This window comes from Balaenoptera ricei, chromosome 2 (assembly GCF_028023285.1).
Source record: "Balaenoptera ricei isolate mBalRic1 chromosome 2, mBalRic1.hap2, whole genome shotgun sequence".
In the NCBI taxonomy this organism is placed as follows: domain Eukaryota; kingdom Metazoa; phylum Chordata; class Mammalia; order Artiodactyla; family Balaenopteridae; genus Balaenoptera; species Balaenoptera ricei.
The window spans coordinates 12,665,658-12,680,353 of record NC_082640.1 but is presented as its reverse complement, the minus strand read 5'-3'; the positions used below and the strand labels follow the sequence as shown (position 1 = coordinate 12,680,353).

The 14,696-nt window shown below is 41.2% G+C and overlaps 1 protein-coding gene across 1 annotated transcript in view; it reads right to left on the bottom strand.

The window, feature by feature from the left end:
- C2H10orf67 (chromosome 2 C10orf67 homolog) overlaps nucleotides 1-14,696 on the bottom strand; it is a 112,816-nt gene that overhangs the window by 52,097 nt on the left and 46,023 nt on the right. Inside the window, exons 6-7 of the mRNA XM_059915296.1 lie at nucleotides 9,985-10,132; nucleotides 8,816-8,874 (exon numbers count right to left, since the gene is read on the bottom strand). Coding sequence (XP_059771279.1) covers nucleotides 8,816-8,874; nucleotides 9,985-10,132 — 207 coding nt within the window. The remainder of the gene's footprint in view (nucleotides 1-8,815; nucleotides 8,875-9,984; nucleotides 10,133-14,696) is intronic.

Sequence of the window (14,696 nt, the reverse complement as noted above, 5' to 3'; positions counted from 1 at the left end):
ATAAGTCAAATCTTCAGGTAGTCGAAAAGCATAAAAATCCACATAACCTGGCAACCGTAATTATAACAAGTTCTGCTATACCTGGTGTTAATGGCACAGGAGGGCCATTTGACAAGGGTTTTGAAGGATCTGCAGAAGTTCAACAAGTTGGAGAAAGAAAATGGCAATAAAAACAGCAAAGTAACCACAGAGAAGCCTGGAGTAATGGAGGAAGTGGGAAAAGTTTGGTGTTTGTGGACCCAGGGTGCATAGAGACAGGAACGGCAGGAAATGAAGGGAGACAGAGATTCAGGGTGATATTATGAGGGGGCTTGTTCACCTCAATTAGGAGTGGAGGGCAGACTGGTGTAAAGTGCAGAATAGGGGTTGGTTCAAATCAGAGCTCTGCTGCTTACTAGCTGTGTGGGTAAATTAATTCTATGCTTCAGGTCTTCGTTTTCTCATCTATAAAATTAGGATAATAAAACCTACTTTGGAGAGTTCTTCTGAAAAGAATTTGATACAGCAAATGTGAAAGTGCTTAGCTGCTCCCGGCACATAAAAATCACCCAGAACGTTTTCAGGCAGCCTGATTTTATGCTGAAGGCAATGAGAAGCCACTGAAGGTTTTAGCACGTAAGATTAGGATACTAATAACCATAGCAGGGGTGTAGAAGCTAGATTTGAAGGGGATGAGAGTGGAGACAGGAAAATGAAGTAGGAATCTATGAAAATGATGGGGCCTCAACTAAGTCTGTGACAATGTTGTTGCAGAGAAAGGGGATGGGGGTAAATTTTGGAAGGAATGTCTACAGACCTAATGACCAACTAGATATATGGTATGAAGGAAGGAGTAGATGGGAATTCCCTGGACTCCACGCTTTCACTGCCGAGGGCCAGATTTCAATCCCTGGTTGGGGAACTAAGATTCCACAAGCTGTGCCATGCGGCGTGGCCAGAAAAAAAAAAAAAATGAGAAAGTAGAGAAGGACCCTAGATTTGTCACTTGGTCCTCTGGGATAGATGCCAATGTCATTCATTTAAGTGGGGAACACAGCCAAGTCCAGATTTGAGGAGTAATGAGTTCAAGATTTGACACTGAATTTGATGAACATGTAAAGCATTTTTTTTTTAGCAAATATTTTTGAGAGCTAATATAAAGGTAATAAAGGATAGACACAGTTCTTGACCTCCAGGGAGCAAATAGTCCCAGGTATGCGGGGGCACAGAGGAAGCCCCTAATTACCGTAGGGAACAGAAGGGGACTGTCAAAGAAGTCTTCCCAGTGCATGTAACATGGAAATTGAGGGTGAGGACAGAGTTAATATTACAGATGTGGTGTTCAGGGAAAACATGAAGTGGGGGGGAGGTTCGGAAGTCATCTGTAACCAGATGTGCCAGTTACGGGAGAGTCTGAAGTCAGCCAGAGAGAAAACAAAGACCAAGGATAAAGAGAATTCCCAAGAACAGCATTCAAGTGAAAGATGGAGGAGGAGGAAACATTGACAGATATTGCTTAGGAAGGTGTGAGGAAGTGAGCAAAACATCAGAAGCAAGCACTGCTGCAGAGGGCATCTCTGACATGGGGCACAGTCCTGCCACAGAGAGTGGAAGATTCAGGAAGGAATGAGACTGAAAAGGACTGGGGGCAAGATGAACCTCATGGTGACCTTACCAACAGGAAAAACTAGCAACAGGGGTGTGAAGAAGGGGCCAGTAGATACAGATTTCTTTTAGTTGATATTTGAAGAAGAGTAAATGGTAATTACTTCAGGGGTGATCAGGGTCAAGGGACACCACCCAGAATGATGGCTTGGCTATGTCCGTAGGCCAGAGGGAAATGCTTAAAGGCATGTGAGAGAGAGAGGGAGAGAGAGAGAGGCTGATGAAGAAAGGTCCCAGAAGAAGAAGAAGGAAGCTTGTGAAAATGACTATACTACCCAAAGCAATCTACAGATTTAATTCAATACCTATCAAATTACCAATGGCATTTTTCACAGAACTAGAACAAAAAATCTTAAAATTTGTATGGAGACACAAAAGACCCTGGATAGTCAAAGCAATCTTGAGAAAAAAAATGGAGCTGGAGGAATCAGACTCCCTGACTTCAGACTATACTACAAAGCTACAGTAATCAAGACAATATGGCACTAGCATAAAAACAGAAATATAGAACAATGGAACAGGATAGAAAGCCCAGAGATAAACCCATGCACCTATGGTCAACTAATCTATGACAAAGGAGGCAAGGATATACAATGGAGAAAAGACAGTCTCTTCAATAAGTGGTGCTGGAAAAATTGGACAGCTACATGTAAAAGAATGAAATTAGAACACTCCCTAACACCATACACAAAAATAAACTCAAAATGGATTAAAGACCTAAATGTAAGACCGGACACTATAAAACTCTTAGAGGAAAACATAGGAAGAACATTCTTTGACATAAATCACAGCAAGATCTTTTTTGACCCACCTCCTAGAGTAATGGAAATAAAACCAAAAATAAACAAATGGGACCTAATGAAACTTCAAAGCTTTCGCACAGCAAAGGAAACCATAAACAAGATGAAAAGACAACCCTCAGAATGGGAGAAAATATTTGCAAATGAATCAATGGACAAAGGATTAATCTCCAAAATATATAAACAGCTCATGCAGCTCAATATCAAAAAAACAAACAACCCAATCCAAAAATGGGCAGAAGACCTAAATAGACATTTCTCCAAAGAAGACATACAGATGGCCAAGAGGCACATGAAAAGCTGCTCAACATCACTAGTTATTAGAGAAATGCAAATCAAAACTACAATGAGGTATCACCTCACACTAGTTAGAATGGGCATCATCAGAAAATCTACAAACAATAAATGCCAGAGAGGGTGTGGAAAAGGGAACCGTCTTGCACTGCTGGTGGGAATGTAAATTGATACAGCCACTATGGAGACAGTATGGAGGTTCCTTAAAAAACAAAAAATAGAATTACCATATGACCCAGCAATCCCACTACTGGGCATATACCCAGAGAAAAACATAATTCAAAAAGACACATGCACCCCAATGTTCATTGCAGCACTATTTACAATAGCTAGGTCATGGAAGCAACCTAAATGTCCATCAGCAGACAAATGGATAAAGAAGATGTGGTACATATATACAATGGAATATTACTCAGCCATAAAAAGGAACGAAATTGGGTCATTTGTAAAGATGTGGATGTACTTAGAGACTGTCATACAGAGTGAAGTAAGAAAGAGAAAAACAAATATTGTATATTAATGCATATATGTGGAATCTAGAAAAATGGTACAGATGAACCAGTTTGCAAGGCAGAAATAGAGAACAGAAATAGAGAACAAACGTATGGACACCAAGGGGGGAAAGGGGGGTGGTGGGATGAATTGGGAGATTGGGTTTGACATATATACACTAATATGTATAAAACAGATAACTAATGAGAACCTGCTGTATAGCACATGGAACTCCACTTCGCTGTACAGTAGAAACTAACACAACATTGTAAAACAATTATACCCCAATATAAAAAAAGTCAAAAAAAAAAAAAAGAAGGAGGAAGAGATGGAGTCAGGCAAATGGGTGGAAGGATGGGTCAAGGCAAAGAAGAATGTCCCCTCTTCTGATGAGAAGGAGTAAAGGTAAGGCTAGGTAAGCTAAGTGACAGGGTGAGCAAGAGAGTGGAGAGGAGAAAAAAAAAAATCCAGGAGTCTGCTATGTTCTCTGTGAATTAGGGAACAGCAAGGAGGAATGGAGTATGGAGTTGGGGAAAGTAGTAATGATGGAAAGAACGGCAGTGGGTGGTTAGAAAGGGTGCTAATTACAGATACAAATGACTACCTATAAAATAGATAAACAACAAGGCCCTACTGTAGAGCAAAGGGAACTATATGCAATATCCTGTGATAAACCATAATGGAAAAGAATATGAAAAATAATATATATATGTATATGTATAACTGAATCACTTTGCTATACACCTGAAACTAATATAACATTGTAAACCAACTGTACTTCAATCAATCAATCAATAAAATAATTTTTTTTTTTAAGGATGCTAATTAGATCCAAGGGAAAGGATGGGTAGAGGGAGGGCATAGCACCTAAAGGCAAGGATCAGCTTGTCTCCAATGGCACAGCTCAGTCCCTGAGCAGGGCTGGGGAAGAGTGGGTACTGGTTACATGAGAGCCTCAGAAGGGGAGGTGGTGGTGTAGCTGAAGATGTGAAAGGCTGAACAGCGGGTTTAGAAAAGTAAAGGAATGAGAAGTGGAAGGAAAGGAAAAGATTTTGTGTTGAGTCTTATACCTTGGTCTGAAAAGAAGTGTCATTAAGTTTCCAATGGGCATCAATTACTGGCGAACACCAAGGCAATTGGCCCCAACCCTGCCTGCCTCCATAGATGTCTCTCAGCAATTATCTCTTCTCTCTGTTGTACTTTTACCCTCTCATTCTTCTTTCCATCGACGTCATTTAAAAATACTCTAGTTTCGGGCTTCCCTAGTGGCGCAGTGGTTAAGAATCTGCCTGCCAATGCAGGGGACACGGGTTCGAGCCCTGGTCTGGGAAGATCCCACATGCCGCAGAGCAACTAAGCCCGTGAGCCACAACTACTGAGCCTGCGCTCCGCAACGGGAGAGGCCGCGACAGTGAGAGGCCCGCGCACCGCGATGAAGAGCGGCCCCCGCTCGCCGCAACTGGAGAAAGCCCTCGCACAGAAACGAAGACCTAACACAGCCAAAAATAAATAAATAAATAAATAAATAAATAAATAAATAAATAAAAACACTCTAGTTTCATCTTTTAAAAAATTCCTTCCTCAACACCATGTCCCCCTCCAACTACTCCCTGACCTCTCCTTGGCCATCCGCAGCCAAACTTCTAGAAAGTCGCACATGCCCACTGTCTCCACGTCTGCATTCACCCCCCTTCTCAACTGCTTCCACGTTCCAGTAAATGACCCTCATTAATTACCAGGGTCATTTTACTTGCCAAAGCTAATTGTCCAATCCTCCCTTTTTAGCCTTCTGCACACCTGGCCTCTGGGCAGCACTGGGCACGCTGACTGATTCCTTTCTTTTTGAAACTCTTGCCTGGCTTCTGTGATAGCCACTCTCTCTCCTGCTTTCCCCCTGCTCTACCGCTGTTGTCATTTTCATTTGAATGTCAGTCTTCACTTCTCTCTGCTTAATCTCTCCCACCTTCAACCTTCTCAAAGGCCACAGCTTTTATTGCCTAACCATCTCTTGAATTCATGCATCCCCTTCATCCCCGTGTCACTGCCCTCCTTCTGTTTCAGGACTTTATATTTCCCCTAGTTTATACAAGAAATCTTTTAACTGGCCTCTCTGGCTCTGGATTTTCCTCCCTCCTGTTCATCTTTTTTCTGAAACAGGAATCCAATCCTGCCCCAACGTTCAAAACTCCCCATCCGCTCAGAAGGCAACTCAAACCCCTTGGCATGAATTACACTCCTCCATGATGTGCCCTGCTTCTCACCACCCCAGTTCCCACAACTCCTTCCGGCCAGAGCAAGTCATGTGCCCTCTCCATTCTCTTGCTCTGGCTCGTCCACCTCCCCTTCACCCGTTCCTGCTAACGCTGACCTTGCTTCCAGGAGTCACCTCGGTGCCCTTCCTCCAGCCTTCCCCGATCCTTTACAGTCCAGGCTGGCTGTGGGACCACCTGCCCCCATGGCAAGCGACGCTGCCCTGCTTCCTGACGCTGATCACGCCTGGGCTATAATCTCGGACGACTGTCCCCTCTCAGAAGGAAATTCATGTTTACAAATTTATAAATTCATGTATTCAGCCACAGCTGGAACACAGATTCAGCTGTCATTTGATTATTAAAATTTAAACATAAAAGCTACCGAATCCCATAATTGACAGCATTTAGCCCGTGGAGATGGCAAGAGGTCAGCCTACCCAAACTCCATCCCATTTTCAACTTGCTTTTAATTGCATCCTGGACTGAAAAGGGGAACATGTGGCTTATCCAGAGGCTTCTGAGCTGCCCCTTTCCTCTCTTCCGGTTCTGTTTACTCCTCCCTCACACCCCAGACTCCCCCCTCTTCCTGCCCCAACACAAATTCTCACCACGTGGTCTCACCAGATCCCACCTCCTGCTCTAGCCATACCAAATCACAGAGTTCCACGGGCATAGCTTACACTTTACGCATTCACACACTGTATGCAGCTCTTCCACCCTCCTACCCACCTGGAAAAATCACTTCAAGCGAAGGAGTGTGAAATCGGTGTGGAAGAATTTGTGAAGCCTTTTTCTAGAACCTTCCAGGAAAAGCCAGGCATCTCTTCTCTATGTATGTACTTCTATTACAGTCCCTATCACACTGCCCTATGGTTTTTGTCTCTCCCTCCAGACTTGATCTCCTCCACAGCAAGTCTGCGTGTGTGTATGTGTGTGTGTGAGATGTGTGTATATAACATTTTTGTATCTCAGCAGTGCCTGGCACTAAAAGGCATCTGATGAACATTGCTGAATTAATTGATTTAGTGGAGGATATTGGAAACAAACTGGTAAATATAAGCTCTCATTTTATTCAACAACTCCTGATCTGCTTTCCAATTGACAAAGCACTTTGACGTACATTATCTCATTCTGTCCACACAGTAAGCCTGTGAGACTCAGGAAGGAGGATGAGGAACCAGCCCAAGTGGCCACAGTGTCAGAAATGGAACAGGAACCCAGGGTTCTAGATTTTTCCTGATCAATACCAAATTATACCTACACTCAACATCTGGGTAGAGGCCCAGTGCATATAAAGAAAAAAAGAAAAGAAAAGAGACAGGATAAAAAAAAGATGATCAAACAAACTACGGATTTGCTATATTTGTCTAGAACAGAGCTGTCGAATAAAAATATAATGTGAGTCATATATATAATTTTATACTTTACAGTTTATAGTTGAACTTATAGCCTTGTTAAAAAGGTAGAAGAAACAGGTGAAATTAATTTTAATGATATATTTTATTTATCCCAATAGCTATTCAAAATAGTATCATTTAAATGGGTAATAATCCACATTAAAAATCATTAGTGAGATATTTCACATTTCTTACGGTACCTAAGTCTTTGAAACCCAGTGTGTATTTTTCGCTTAGAGCACATCTCAATTTGGGGGCTGAAATTTCATGGGAGATGCTTGATCTGCGTTTAGATTTCATAAAATTTACAAATAAAAAGGTAGATTCACATATTCAAGTTATTCAAAATATACATAAAAGTTTTTCAGTAACTGAAACAAATATCAGTATTTTTATACTGAAATTTAAAAATTAAAATTAAACATAATTTAAAGTTCAGTTTCTCAGTTGCACTAGACACAAGTGTTCAGCAGCCACGCACGGCTGGTGGCTACCACGGGGCACTGCGGCTCCAGAAAGCCGAGGCAGCATTTAATCGAAATACTTAAACCCACACAGGGTATAACCAGCCACTCAGGGGGGGATGTTTCTTTCTAACTAATGGCTTAACGGTGAGAGTTTCTGCTTTAATTTCCTTGAACTGCCCCCAGAGAAGACTAGGCTCATCCGACTCATCTTTCCCAGCGACAGTACTGACTGAGTAGTTTAAGGAGCATTTACATAAACTGAGATGGTTCCCTTGCAGGTTATTAAGCGAAACTAGAAAGCTGAGATTTCTTTTTTAACCTTAGAATTTGATGCCAAGAAAGTTAAACTTGTCAGTTCTGTAGACTCTCGTTATCTCTGTAAGAATGGCATTTGCACCCTCATCACTGAAAATAGGACGAAGCACAAGAAAATGACATCATGTTGTGAAAACCTGTGATGGATTCAGTGATCACAGAAGACATCTCCCAACTCTGACCGATCATGGTATACATTTGTTTACAAAATAGTTCTTGGAAGTAACTTTATCTAAAACCTAAGAATACCCAGAACTGCAAAATCAGGTTGAAATCTGAATCTAAATCACCTGAGCTCTGGATATGAGGCTAGCGTGACTGAGGAACTGAATTTTTAACTTTATCTAATTTTAATTAATTTTCATTTAAAAATTAATACTCGATTCAGTTCGCGGAAAACATTTTTGTTTATTTGGAAAAATCAAGGATGTAAATCCACGTTTTCGTCTATAAATTTTATGAACTCTTAACTACATTCTCATTCTCTGAGTCACTCAAAGAGTATTTTTATTTTTAAGTGCGCCGGCCCCGTGCTGAGCGCTGGGAAGAGATCAGAGACCGAAAGGTAGTACTGTCTCTGGGTTGTGGGGTCTCCAGCAAGGCAGACTGACCATCACAGAAAAGGGTTTTGAGAGCTAAGAAAGCACAAAGCAGGAGCCCCTGACCTGGGTGTGGAGAGAAGGAACTGCTGTGGTCCTGCAGCATTAGATGCCCCAGGAAACCTTGATCTTCGTGATATCAAAAGAATTTCCTGCTCTAAATACAGATTTCCTGGATATACAAACCCAGTTCATTCATATACAGAAAAATGAACATAAACTAACATCTGATCTGAAAATAAGGCTGCTCATTTTTAATAATATCATTTTTCCACAAGCACATCTTCGGACTCCCTGTGTCATATGATGTTTCAGTTCCTTACAGTCAACAAGGTAGATACTCAGTTATCCCAAATAAAAGAAAACATGAATTTGTTTTCAAGATGGAATCCTTTTTCATTACTAAAGAAATAATCCTGAGTAACGGGAGAGATTAAATACAAAAACTGACTTTTCTCTACATCATAAGACAAGGGGGACACAGGGTTATTTCACCAGTTAAGCTGATATTTCCATTGAAAAGAGTCATTCATCAATGTAAAAAAGTTACAGTACCTTTTGAATGGTTTTATGATCCTTTTCTGCCATCTCTTTCAGACTTATAATTTCATCTTCTGTAAACAAAAGGAGAGAGAGGCCAACCATGAAATTACAAGCTTATGGCCCTGTATTCAATCCGCCCGCTTCAGGGCAGACTGTACACTGCTGGCAGGCATGGTGGACCAAGTCCTAGCAGGACTGTGACCTTCACAACTGCCCTTGACATTCACAGCCTTCTTCCTGCTGTTCAGATGGCTGGTCAGATAGGGATTAAGAACTAAGTTCAAGATCCAAGTGTGGCTGAGGGTTGAAAGCTTTTCATCGATACTAGCAAGAGACATTTTTGCTGTTAGTCACAGCCAATACAAACGGCTTTAGCAGGTGGTACTTTATGACTCAGTAAGAACTACCAAAACCTGAAAAAGCATTACTATACCACATCAGAAGAGAAACGAAACTACACTGGCGTGGTATAATTTTACATTCAAGGAATATTGTCCTGTATCTGATTTTATCAATGTTTTGCTGTGAATTTTGAATTGCCTACTCATAGCTTTTCATACTGCAGATTAAGGGCATCATCGTGTGACTAACATAAATAGAAAGATAGCAGTATGTGCAAAGACTTTAAAGCAATCTAACTTGGTGATTTAAATGCAATATTTACCAATGTTTATAGATATAAAAAAGAGGGTATAAAGTCTACAAATGGAAATTTGTACTTAAAATTTGTACCAAAAATTGCAGATAATGTAGCAAGTAGTAGCATATTTTTCTGAAGGGCCAACTCTGTTTCTCCACAAAGCACACCCCAATATATATGCTTAAATATTAAAATGTTAATAAATTTTAGATAATTGATTAAACACATGAAACAGAAATCAGCACAAGTTTCTATCTGTTTATAATATTTCTAAGTGATATAGAATACTGATGAGCACATTTTTTTCAGAGGCCAATGCTTGGCTTAAAAAACAACCACCCTGAGTTAAAAAAGGCATGGCTAAGGGAGTATGACCAATTTCTGTCTCAAGAAAAGAATGAAAATCAAAAGTGGCTAACAAACTGATGTTTTAAATGTAAGTAGCCAAACAAACATATGTTTGGAAAAGACAAGCATGGCTATGAATTTTATAAAGTGCCCAATGTACAGAGTTTTCTCAAAAATGACTTTAAAATGTTACCTAATACTGAATTTTCTTTTAGATTGAGCTGGATTTCTTCTTCGAGCTCTGAAATAACTTGAAGCAGTCTCTCATTTTCCACTTTGTACTCCAAATTTTCCTTTTCCAGAGTTGTTCTTAGAGGGCTGCCGTCTTTGATAAAAGAGTCCTAAAAGATGGAGAATTCCATATTTCTAAGCAGGGAGCCCAAGGACTTAAATATGCAACACAAGACAATACAGATACAGAAGAGCTATCATATAATTTTCTGAATTCTATTACACACTTATAATATGAATAGTAAAAAGGAAGGAGACTAAATAGAGCTTGCTGGGAGAAAGGCTGCAGTACATTCTGTACAAAGACCACAGCACATGGGGACAGTTTATTGACAGGAATAATGCATATCATACTGTTTGTGTGCCCTCATCATTCAGGTCAATTCATTATGGAGGCAGCTGGGGCCCCTCCACCCACACTTCCCTCTGTGTGTGTCTGAAGTGCTGTCCGCCCCGTAACCAGGCAGGCTGGGGAGACCGCGGCTGGGCAGCAGCCGGGGGGGAGGGCAGCAGCGCCGGGGGGGCGGGGCAAAGCGCACGGCCAAGGAGGGGGGCTTGTCGCCTTTGTGGCATTCCCCAGTGTCAGTGCTGCCAGTGTCATGAGGAGCACATCACATGTCAAAGTGGTGACGTTTTCAGGCTGGGAGCCGCATGGAGTCCATCAGGCACACGGATAGCCACACAGTTGGTTTTCTGCTTGGTGAAGGAGCCACCCAGAGGCAATTCATATTCTGAACATTAACGTGGCTTTGCATGCCTGTCACACTGGGACTGTGCAGGCGTTTAATGCTATTGAGGACTTCGGTTTAAATCTCTATGCAAACAGTGATTACCTTGTAAGAAGGTTTCAGGATAACTTACAACAAAAGACTTTAAAGTTATAGTTTTAGTAAAGCAAACTCATTTACATTTTTATTATGTGCGTCTTTTGTTTAAATCTTGCCATGTCCATTATGGGAGAAGCTTTTTCTTACGCAGTAGAAGCTTATTGGGACAGCTAGTCTTCTTTTCTTCTTCTTCTTCTTGTTTGTTTCAAAGCTTTTGAAAACATCTGAATATGCTTGCTTATGGCTGTCTAGATTTTATTGCCACACTTTTTTTTTTGAATTAAGATGTAATGAATTGGAGAAGTTGGTGCAGAACTTTATACTTCATGATGATAAAATATTAAACTGATTATGCAATCTCAAAATATTAAAGAGTATGCTTGAAAGTCATTGTATTGTTACACGAAAAGAGAGAAGCGTCTACATGCCTTCCTTCAAAATTAATATAGACACTAGAAATACTTTTGAACTTTAAATTAATCTTCAGATGAATTATAAGCTATTCTTTTTGTAGCAATGCCATGATTGCAAATACACAAGAATAAATTCTCCTCTCAAAAACAAAACCATTCCTCCCAATATAACTGGTGTCCTTTTGAAACTATACTTTTATTTAACTTTAGAGCTATCTGAAAGTAAATTATTAAAAATGTTTTCCTCTGTGGTCATAACGGTTCAAAAGAAAAATAAGTGGGTACAATGTTTTATAGTACATGAATAAATCCTTGAAAAACAACAAGTGACTTACTAATGAAGTTAGTTATATCAGAGTTAATATTTAAAATAATGTTGTTAAATTTTGCACTAAGCCCAATTATGAATCTTCATGATTTTGAGCCACCATTCCATTTAAATTATTTAACCCCAATTCATTCTTAACTAACAAATCTAATAGCTAATAAACAACACTGTTTTCTTAATAAAGAATCCCAGTCATTAATTTCTTGTCCCACATGGTTCAACTTGAGAACATCACAGAAAGTGTTTCTAGACTAAAAAAGCTTTCTTGAAGACAAATAACATTTGCCTTAATAGGCTTAAGCATACATTTCCTAACAGTGGCAGAAAATGAACATCCACTGTGGATTACGTGAGCACCCCTTATTATAAACTAAACGAGAACTATTTGAATTAATCAGATGAAGTGTAAAATTTACTAGGGGTAGCAGCTAATACCTAAGTGGATTTTCTAAAAATCCGGTAGAAAAGCAGGAAACAAGGAAACACCTCCAACTCGAGGGGTTTTTTCCTCCACAAATCCATCGACAGCCCCTGTTCCTGAGAGGTTAACCTTTAGCTCTGTCCCCACCATCTGTCAGCTGCAGGAACTGCAAGTAATTAACTATTCAGATTCTCACAGCAATGAGGACACTCATTAGCAAAATGAACAAAGGGATAGTTCTGGGCGGCTACGGTCATCTGTTACACTCTGAGTGGCAGGTTTTGTGGTGGTGTTCCTTCTACCATCTGCCCACACCACTAGCTTTGGCTCGCTTAAACCATGAGACTTCTTTAAAACAAACTGCGTTAACAAACCGAAGTTAAGAAGGATGGAGATCATTAAAATGTGGTTAACTAGTTAAAGCTATTAAGAGCCACATTATAGCCTAAGACAGCCTGTGTGTGATCCATAGTCACTGTGGAAATTTAAATTTATAAAGTAACTTGCCAATTTAGAGTTTTTCTATCGTGTAGTGAAAGCTAGGACTTCAAGTGGTGGCTTACATGCTATTTCTCTTGTGAGCCAAGATGTGCAGTATCACTGTTCCCAGGTTTCAGAATCCCAGGCTGAGTCATGAAAGAATCGTTTCTGAAAACAGGTGTACTCCGGAGACTTGCCACTCAAAATGTGGTCCAAGGACCAGGAGCCTCAGCATCACATGGGAGCTTTTTGAAAATGCAGAATCTCCAGACCCAGCCCAGAATCTGTATCTTAACAAGAGCTGCAGGTGACCCCCACACACAATAACACAGTAAAGGCTGAGAAGCAGTGTTTGGAGCGCCGCAGGTGCCTTCCCAGCAGTCCCCCTCCTGCCATATTGGCGTCTCAGTCCTGCAGGCTCCACGTACAGTACTTGGACATCTCAATGTGGTGCTGCGGGTGGAGTGGGCTTCTGCTGCATGCCCATGCTGCATGACAGTCACGGAGAAGAGCAGGTGCTTTCCCAGTGAGTGACAACCAGGAAAGCGGCACACTGGGGCAGTGCAGCCCTGCAGAGCTGCCACTCTTGAATGACAGCTGTTTCAGAACCGTCAGCAACAAACAGTTACGTTCACCTGTTGGTGGGGGTGAGGGGATGTGGGTGTGATAGTTGCATAGCTCATCCATGCTGGGGTAAGAGAAAAATGAAAAATCTTTTCAAAACAACTCCAATTGCAATGAAAGCACATATGCATGTGCCTGGGCACACAGACACATAGGCACACATACCTCGACAGGCTAGTTTCTTTAGCAATTCTCAAGTGGATTTATCAGCGTACTGCATGGCAACCTGATAACTACAGCAGTGTGCCATTAAGTCATTGCAGGTTTTTACAGAACCTGAAAAGACACTCAGCCCTTGAATGTAGTTGGTCTGGGGTGGGGAGGGGTGGGAATTCAACATTAAGGGTGTTCTGACCTGGAGAGATGAGGCTTCTGGAACTTGAAGAGATTCCTTTTTCTGATTTCCATTTTGTCATAAATATAAGTTAAACTAGCTGTTTATTAAATCTTCACTTTCCTGTCATATTCTTAGATTTCATTCTACAACAGTCCTAGAGGGGGATTACGACTATTAACTATAAAGCGATTTATATAATTGGACTATGAGAAAGAACAAACTAGAGCGTTTCCTCACTGTTTATTCAGTTTGCTTATTTCAAGCTTTTTGCAAGTTTTTTCCAGTGCTGCATTGACATTTTCTAATTGTTTCTCCAAATTCGGTTTCCAAATCTAGTTTCAGACACTTGCTGTCGCCAGTTTTTTACACCACTAGAGGGAGCAGTCGTATTAGATGAAATTTCAAATTTAAAAGGTAAATCACCTAGAACTTGAGTGCCATGGAGCTCTAGGAAAGCTAGTTCTTAGAGGCTCTTTAAAAAGAAGTTTCAGACGTTTATTTTATAGAAGCCGTGGTCTGCGTTTGCAGTGTCCACGTCCGTCCTCCCAAATGTACACTAGCCCTGCTCTGCGTTCTCCTCAGTCAGCCCGGCGCTTTGCTGGGGTCCCAAGGAGCTGGGAAAGATGTATACACCCAGTTCATCAGAAGTCTTACTTTCCTCAAATCTTAAGGTGTTTACAGATATACTGATGTGGTGTCCTCGGGGACAAACTACAGCGAAACAACCAAGGTCTTCAGGATGCCACCCGAGCCAGAGAACGCCTTCTTATACAAGAGCGGGGGGGGGGGGGGGGGGGGGGGGCTGCCTCCCACTTCCTGTGGTCCTCACCAAGCCCCGCCCACCCTCATCCTCTATACCCAGGCCGTCCAGACAGACCAGTTAACGGACTGAGGACGCTCAGAGGTGTAAACACGCCACGAAAGACCTCGTGTTGTACTGGAAGAAGCTCAATTACCGAATTGGGAGGTTCTCAACAGTGCATTTCATGGAAATGTAAACCAGATGGTCATAAGGACTTGTGTATTTCCTCATAATGGTAACTAGAATTTATACGCACGTCTTTCTTCAAAGAACTCACAGCATTTCACATCCACTACAACAGGTATCCTCCTCATAACTCTGTTGGCTAGGCAGGTATCACCTCCCATTTCACAAATGGGAAACAAATGGATCAAAATTGCCTTGCTAACTGATGCTGGACATTGTTAGCCAAGGCAGGATTAAAAGCCAAAACTGTTAGTCT